The sequence below is a fragment of the Chelon labrosus genome (genome assembly GCF_963514085.1).
Source record: "Chelon labrosus genome assembly, chromosome: 17".
Classification (NCBI taxonomy): Eukaryota; Metazoa; Chordata; class Actinopteri; order Mugiliformes; family Mugilidae; genus Chelon; species Chelon labrosus.
In genome coordinates, this window is record NC_140350.1 from 18,972,878 (window position 1) to 18,981,807 (window position 8,930).

Consider the following 8,930-nt stretch of genomic DNA (forward strand, 5'->3'; position numbering starts at 1 on the left):
ACGTTTGCAGAAAGAATAATATACCTTGACAACGGAAAATTGTTTTAATATGAAGGATTATGCCGACGCTGTTGCTTTTCTGGGTCAGTGGGGACGATTCCAGCGGACCGTCTTCTTCCTGCTTTGTGCCACCATTTTGCCCAATGGATTCAGCTCTTTCACTCTCGTTTTCCTGACCGACATACCGAGCCACCACTGCCTGGTACCTGACAGTAACCTCACCGAAGAATGGCGTAAAAGTATCATCCCACTAGAAGTGAGACCCTGCACAATATTCTGTGTTTTAGTTGCATAAGTTTACTTTGAAATTTGGTGTGTCATATCCTCATGCAGCACTGTCGTAGTGGCATGGCTGCATTGCAGGTTATGCAGAGATAAAACAGTATTAACTCTGTCCTTACACAGTTTAGCCTTTAAAATCATGCAAGAATTGGTTTGTTGAAGAACACGTTACTGATCACACTGACTTCGTGTCATCTTGACTGTGAGGTGGTGAATGGGAAACAGGAGCTGAGCAGATGCAGCAGATACAGGCTGGATGTGGTCAGAAGTCTTTCTGCTCAGGGATACCTTCCCGGCAGGGATGTTAACCTCACTGACCTGGAGCAGGAGAGCTGTGTGGACGGGTGGAGCTACAGTAAAGACATCTACCAAGCTACCATAGTCTCTGAGGTATTCTTATTCCTCATCTGCCTGTTCTGTCGGAGTATTTAATATGTTAATTTCTGATGCTGGTGTGTCAGATTACAGTGTGGACCTCTCAATGTGCTCCGTTTTAAGGGTGCTTTCACTCCTAGGATCGTTGTTCCCAAACGGGTAGACCTCAGGGGGATTGGTTTTGGGAAGGTGTGAATACAGCAACCGCAGAACAAATTAACTAAGCTGAGCCGGTTAGAGAGGCTGGATTCATTTAGATAGATAGATAGATAGATAGATAGATAGATAGATAGATACTTTATTAATCCCGAGGGAAATTCAAGCATCCAGTAGCAGTTACAAACATTGAACATAAAATACAAAAGCTATATAAAAAATAGAAAGTGACTAGAAATAAAATGTTTATACAACTATAAACTATGTTAACAATATAAAGTGACCTGTTAGAAAATATAAATATAAAGTGACCTGTTAGAAATATAGTGACCAGTAGAAGTAGAAGTTTTTTTTTTTTTTTTTTATAAATATGAGAGCTACAAATGGGAAAAAAATGAATGAAAATCACAGTCACCAGATGTAGCAGAGGTAGACAGACATGGTAAATGACAGAGTGTCCAGTAAGTAGGTGCAAAAGATTTGTCCATTGTCTATTGTGTCTCCTGCCATCACTGAGAGCTGTTGTACAGCCTGATGGCCAGGGGGACGAAAGAGTTCTTCAGTCTGTTGGTGGAGCAGGATTGAGACGCAGCCTAAACACACCTTACCCACGGAACAACAGAGGTGTCTGGCAGCGCAGACGCTTGATCAAACTGAACATGTTGACTACGTATATATAAAAAGTAGAGAGAGTGAGAGAGAGAAAGGCTGAGACCCTAAGCCTAAACCTGCTCATCTACTTCGGTGTTTAAACATTTTCACATATTTGTATATGGCCAACTGTTTCTGTTCTGTAATGATTTCTATAAATAGACAGTTTTCAGGTATTGTTTGGGGAGTCTGCTGTTTTGCAGCAAAAGTGACAGGGCTTTATAGTAAGAACTTTAGGCAAAGTTTTCCTTTTGGGGCAACATTTTCAGTTGAAAAGTTTAATTAATCGCAAACTATAACAGTAATGGGCACATTGCAAAAATGTTTCAAACTGCAGTGATAGTATATTGCGGTAGTATTGTTTTGTGGGTGATTTCTACCTTGACAAAATGCATGATGATAGACAATCCAGGTACAAATACCGCCATACAGTCAAACGCATCTGAAATTAACTTGCATTTCTGCGTAAAGGCAGTTTAAGAAAAATTCTTCCTCAATGTGTTTTCGTTTTAACTCATGCAATAGTGATGTTGGTTAAATGCAATGCTTTCCAACTGTGGATAAGTCTGTTACCAAGGTCTGATGATGTGCATGATGTTGGTATATAATCAAAGAGCTTGCAGACGGGCCGAAGATAACCAATATTGTCGGTTTTGATCATTTTATGTAAAATGTAAATAAGAAAATAACATCAGCATCAGTCAGACCAGGTGCACCTTAAGAGAAAAGAACGAAACCAGCAGCTCAGAAAACAAGGGATGTGCAATAATTCAGTGGCATTAACATGGATTTGTTTTTATTCAACTATCAATGCCCGGATTTTCCAGTTTGACTTAGTCTGCAGCGAGAAGTGGAAGCGGCCGTTCACCTCCACAGTTTATTTCGTGGGAGTTCTTTTTGGATCATTCTTCTCGGGACAGCTGTCAGACAGGTAAACGAGAGCTTGGCGTGAGAGACACCAGACGCCACTCGTTTAAGGTTATGGGTTATAGCGTCCATTTGTTAGAGTATTATTTAAGTTTCGGAAAAAAATGGTAAGCTACGTACAGTACATGTTTATATTAATCAAGAATGCTAAATATATTGGAGACAATTTCACTCAATTCAGCTTCCATCCATCCATCCATATCATTGCACCTTACCATTATCCTTCCTATGTGTATAGTATATATTCACTCCTATATTTATTTTTCAATTTGCACAAATGCAAGTCTTGTACATTTCTTTTCTTGCACTTTTATTATTATTATTATTATTTCTATTTTTCCACCTTTCACCTATTTCTCTTTTACTAGCGCTCTTCAAGAATGTTTCCTTTTATGCGCAGCTGAGCTACTGTGACTAAACAATTTCCCTTGTGGATGAATAAAGTCTAAGTCTAAAGCTGTCCCACAAAGGGTCTAAAGTAGAAAACGGGCCACAACCTGAGGAAGTAATAACATAAATAAAGCAAAAATCAATGATTTACTGTACAAGTCAAGACAGGAATGTCACAGAGAGAGGCAGGAGGACAGGAGAAAGCGGAACAAACAAAATCAAGTCTTAACAGGATTATTAGGCACACCTTTTTTCTGTTGAACTGATTTTACAAAATTAAGCAACAGAAGGGAACGCAACTTAGCACTCTCCATTATTAGACAGTTTGCTCGTGCAATTTAAAATATATTCTTGCATTATATATGGTATATTCTTTACTTCAGTCGAGAATCTGTATATTTAGCCTCAGATTATTGCTTCATATGGGCTGGAGAGATTTAGGTAAAAAGCTTTATGGTGCATTCAGCAGGTATTTGTTGACCACATCTACTAAAATGCTGTATTCTCATTTTTATCGTCTTGTCTCCATAGGTATGGAAGGAAGCCTGTACTTTTTGCAACTATAGTAGTGCAGACAGTTTTTTCCTTTGTTCAAGTCTTCTCTGTTTCATGGACCATGTTTATCTTCCTTCTCTTCATCAACGGTTTGGGACAGATATCCAACTTTGTTGCTGCTTTAGTGCTGGGTATATATTCACACACGCACAATTTTTTATATATAAAAATACTGTTAATGTCGCCGTGCTCACCATATGTCCCTGTCTTTGTATTTTTTTCTCCTTTTTGCAGGAGCTGAGATCTTGACAGGCAACTTGCGTGTCCTTTACTCATCTCTGGGTTCATGTTTAGGCTTTGCTGTTGGCTACATGATACTACCTCTCTGTGCATACTTTTTAAGGGACTGGAAATCTCTCTTGCTGGCGTGTTCTGTGCCTTGCTTGGCCTACATCCCCTTCTGGTGGTAGGCCATACTCTCTACAAGACAACTTTTATTGGCTCCAAATCTGTTCAAAAAACATTTATGACTCAGATACACAGTATTCTACACTTATCTTACATCGGGGAAAAAAACAAATGCATAGATATCATGCTTAGTCCATCCATCTGTGATCTATCTATCTATCTATGCTGTGGAGCCTTTCCATCATGAACCTTTCTGTCTCTGTGTTGAATAACATGCCAGGTTCATCCCAGAGTCTCCTCGTTGGTTAATTTCTCAAGGAAGAGTCAAGGATGCCGAGGCCGTAGAGAGAAAGGCGGCTATGCAGAACAAAGTTGAAGCTCCGAGGGTCATTTTTGAAGACTGCAGCGTAAGTTGTCTTTGACTCAAAGCTCACGGGCCAAAGCAGAGAAGCTTAAATCCCTCAACGACACAATTTGCACCAGTCTGGGGAGTACGTTGCATTAACTCACAGGAACATTCGGCACTTAGCAGGAGAATTAAACATGCAGTGAATGTAAAATAGTCATAAGATGTGCAAAAGTAAACAATGGGAGCTTGTTTATTTTACGTAGGGTATCTTCAAATCCGTCATGGCCGTTCCGTCTTGGACCATTTAGACAGAACATGTCCACATGAAGGTAGTCATTTGAATATGGGGAAACATTGACTACTGAGCCCAAATATAACTCAAAAGATACTACAAGCACGTTGCAAGGTTGAGAATTCTTTTTTTGCGTTTTGCAGATCAACGAGGCAAAGACAGACTTGAAGGAACAGAAGGAACACCTCAGCGCCTTTGTCCTTCTGACGCAGAGCAACATCAGAACCAAGACGCTCATCCTGTCCTTGGTGTTGTGAGTAAAAAGTCTTCAATCATCGTAAACTCCCAGTGACAAACGCGAGTTAAATTGCAATCAGAATAATAAGGTGAAGTACTGGTTTAGTGCACAAAACCATAATATAGAACAAAAAAGTTCTATATTATGGTTTTGTGTATTATATACATGGTGTGTTGGTATGTGATGCTGTTTTGTATGTCATTTGAATGAGTAACTTGAGACTGACAGGGAAACGCCTTGATCCATTGTTCACGGTTTGCAGTTACATTATGTGAAATTCCCTTCACACACATGTCTCCCATTTATGTATGACTTAGGTTCGCCATGACAACGGGCTACTATAGCCTGGCCTTCAGTACAGCCCAACTCCACGCCAACCCTTACTTGAGCTGCTTCTTCTCAGCGCTTGTAGAGGTTCCAGCCTGCATTTCCAGCTGGGTGGCTCTGCGATACCTGCCACGACGGCTGTCCGTGATCGGTACCTTGATCTTTGGAGCAGTGCCTCTGTACTTGATCCAACTGGTGCCAGAAAGTAAGCAGTGCATTTAACACAACTTCTTGGGTGGAGGATCTGCTACAATTAGAACTGCTACTACTCCGTGTAGTTAAAATTGTATTGTTTCTGATCTGTTGTATTCAGCGGCAAACAAGTTAAACAAATCCATTGTCTTTCAGGCTTATCAAATCTGTCTCTTGCACTGGAGATAGGGGCTAAATTTGCGCTTACTACCGGCTCCTCCCTGATGTTTGCTTACACCACGGAGCTTTACCCGACGATGCTCAGGAACACAGCGACAGGCACATGCACAACTGTTTCTAGGATCGGAACTTGCATTAGCCCATTCTTGTTGAATCTGAATGAGTAAATCACATAAGCATTGTTGGTTAATCAGCTGCTCCTGTACGTGTTCAGACTGGGCAATTGAAAGCACTTAATACACAAGCAATGGTTTTGTTTCTCTCATCTAAACCTCCCCGTCTCCTCTTTTTTTTTTTTTTTTTCCCCGTCTTTTCTGTTTTTTTTAAGGTATATACTTAAAGTCCCTCCCTTACATCATACTGGGGACTCTGGCTGTTGTGTCTGCCGTTGCAGCTTTTTTCCTTCCAGAGAGTTTTAATAAACCTCTACCTGAAACTCTTCAAGAAATGAATGAAAGGGAAAGGTAGGCTGCCGAAAAAATTTAAATTTTTATAAAGCTTTTGCTGATTAACATTCAGTTTTATATACTATATACAAGGGTATTGATGAGATGAAGCATTCATTTACATTTTAAAGTGTTTCCAGTTGATTTGACATCCTCACTTCATTTATTTAGTCGCTTTTTGTGAGTTTATTCAACTTCTTGGGCACGGTTTGTTATTATACAAATTTTAGTCCAATATTCACAGAATTAATGAAAAAAAATTGGATATCTTATAAGAATATTTATTTAAGGCTTTAAATTAACAAGATGATGAGCTGACAAATTAATCTTGAGATGGAATATTTAAAAATGTAGCCTGACCATGGAATAAGTGACATTACTTGGAGTAGATGATGGTTAGATTTCTGCAAGATTTGGACATTAATAAAGCAACACCAGTGGTTTGTTCAGATTATAACGTGCCTCGATCGTGAAAGCTGATTGTTCGAAATTAGTATTCTTAACGGCACATTGAACGTACATGGTCAGTATTTAATCTAAAGACAATTTTCACCAAAATTTGCAGCTTCTCTCATTATACAATTTCAGGCGGGATGAAACGGTTTGAATGATTCTCAGGACTTCTCAGGCTTTGCTGCAAAATCATGCACCTCTCACCCATTGTTAACTAATATCTAAAAAGCATATTCTAAGTGGATTTCATAACGTGACACCAGTCGGTTTAGTAAACAAAATTAATAATTTTTCGACAGCGAATACTGCAACCAATAATAATTTCTCTGTGTGCTTGTTTTTTCGTTCCTTCAAACAGGATGAAGTGTCCGTGCATCTCCAGAAAAAAGACCCACGTGCCTGTGGAACTGCTGGACAGTCCACTATGATCATCCGACCTTTCTGATGGAAGCGAGATGTTGATGTTGCTCTTGAGCACAATTAATGCTGTTTACAGTTCTTATGAATTTTATGAAAATGAACGCGGACCTCCACGTTGTTCTTCACAGGATTGGTACAAAGCTATCATCCATATATATGAATTTTACACTTGAAAGATTTCTTTTGTTTGTTTTATACATTTGCATTTGTCTGTGAATTCTCGCATTAAATAATCACGTTAAGATACATCTTAGTCTTATCTGTGGATGCTTGTATTTACTTAATGTAAAAGCACACACAAATGTACTGAGCCTTGATTTCTGTTTAGGTTTCTGTAGACAAGCACAAGTTGCAAGATTATATGTATTATGTCTGTAGTTTTCTTATAACACAAATGAACAATATTCAATAAGTACAATAGTGGAAAACCTAACAAGTGGCCGGTCAAAGAGTATCTACCAGCATCTGACTTAACCGCTCACCACTGACCCAACTTGACCCAAGATTGGTTCAAAACTCCTAATGGGGCAGTTAAGTTTATGGATTCATAAAAAAAAGATACCAACATCAGTAATCTAGAACCCGATAACGAGCAGCAATATAAAGCACCATCGATCCTTGAAGGTATTTTACGAAATTTCCTGGAGCAACCTTTTATGATGCTGTAAACTTTCTGTTTAACCTTTGCTTCAAGGAGCCTGTCACCGTTATATTTCACAGTAGAACATATTATACATAGATAAAGCCTGGCAAGCACACTTGTTTGGGAGTATGCAGGATTATAAAGATGCCACAGCTTTCCCAGGTGAGTGAGGACATTTCCAGCAGAATGTCTTCTCATGGACTTACCTGCTCACCACTGCTTGGTTCCCGAGGTGAACTTGAACAAAGATTCGCACGACGCTATCATCGGCAATAGAGGTAACTGAATTTATGAATTCCTTTGTCTTATGGTTTGCATATACTGTATCTTATGTATTTGCTCTGCAGTAACATCTTGGACCCAGTAATGTGGGTTATTCTTAACATTGCTAAGTTCGCTTATTCTCTTCTTTCTGTGGTATGTTTTTATAAAGCTAGTAATCTTGAGTCCCTCTGTCACTGCAAAACATTTGCATGAAGGGTTAGCTGGCACAACCAGGGTCTCCATCAATTTAAATCTGTAATGTCCCCCAAGCATTTTGCATTCAACTGTATACATTTAAAGTTCAGCTATACCTCAAAACAAATATTTTGCACTGGTGTGGGCTTCCTGGATAGAAATTACTTAAAATGTGCTTTAAAATAATCTATAGTGTGTTAATGCCGAGACATTACCAAACAGTACAGCTGATTAGATTAACTCCTAATATGGAGGCCGATAAAGCAGTATCACCACAGTGGTTGGGGTTACAGTATATTTGACTGAAAAGAAATGTTACTAATGGCACTGATACAGTTTGGGTCATTTTGGGGACAGGGATACCTTCCTGGCAGTTGACCTTAACCTCACCAACCTGGAGCAGAAGAGCTGTGTGGACGGGTGGAGCTACAGTAAAGACCTCTACCGATCTACCATTGTCTCTGAGGTGTGTGTTTGCTGCTCTCATTTAATATGTGGCACGAGTACTATCAGCCAATAATTAATTACTGCAGTTCGTTTTTCATTTTAAATGGATAAAGAAACAAAAAAGTAAATGATCATAACATAGACATGCATAAGGGAATCCCTGTGGTCCTTATTCCAGTTCTACCTGGTGTGCAGTGAGCGATGGAAGCTGCCATTGACGTCCACAGTTTACTTCCTGGGAGTTTTAGCTGGATCCTTCTTTTCAGAGCAGCTCTCTGACAGGTAAGTTTGAAAAAGCTTTATTAAAGCTTAACCCTAACCCATCATCCTGATCTTACGTCTTGCAGAAATTTTAAAGTTGATGCAATACGGACAAGTGAACACACTGGGATTATAATACACATTTAATTTGTTTGTCTTTTGTCTCAACAGTTCAAAGTGTCCATTCAACACTAGAAAGGAACATTCAAAATGTGTGGTGCCCATAGAAAGTTCACTCTGATTGTGTGAAGTGTTTCATACATAATTGAGACATTAATATTCTACTTCTAGCAGAAAATCTGCATATGTGACCTTTGTGACATTACAAGCACTGTTTGTAGAAGCTATATGTACTTGTGATCTGGGAATAAATCAACTCAGCTGTTTCCCAGTGACATTACACTTCCTTACTTGACGTATACCTATTATGTGCTGTAAAAAAATGCGTTTAAAAATATTTCATACTTTTCAATGAAGGCTAATTCAATAAAACTGATGTAGAACCATCAAAAACGTATTTTTTCTAACTTAATATTCCC

General features: G+C 39.0%; 1 protein-coding gene across 1 annotated transcript; it reads left to right on the top strand.

The window, feature by feature from the left end:
- On the top strand, positions 1–5,507 carry LOC311502207 (solute carrier family 22 member 4-like). The gene is made up of 9 exons (XM_084564333.1): positions 1–256; positions 490–672; positions 2,292–2,395; positions 3,313–3,467; positions 3,571–3,742; positions 3,959–4,091; positions 4,469–4,578; positions 4,875–5,095; positions 5,239–5,507. The coding sequence occupies exons 1-9, from the start codon at positions 50–52 to the stop codon at positions 5,427–5,429; spliced, it is 1,476 nt and encodes a 491-aa protein (XP_084420459.1). The 5' UTR covers positions 1–49; the 3' UTR covers positions 5,430–5,507.
- Positions 5,508–8,930: the final 3,423 nt, after the last annotated feature.

Excerpts from the sequence above, each read along its gene's own strand:
- LOC311502207 (XM_084564333.1), top strand. The coding sequence starts at position 50 with ATGAAGGATTATGCCGACGCTGTTGCTTTTCTGGGTCAGTGGGGACGA. Across the intron at positions 257-489 it reads AAAGTATCATCCCACTAGAA|GTGGTGAATGGGAAACAGGA; the intron begins GTGAGACCCTGC and ends CTTGACTGTGAG. Across the intron at positions 2,396-3,312 it reads TCGGGACAGCTGTCAGACAG|GTATGGAAGGAAGCCTGTAC; the intron begins GTAAACGAGAGC and ends TTGTCTCCATAG.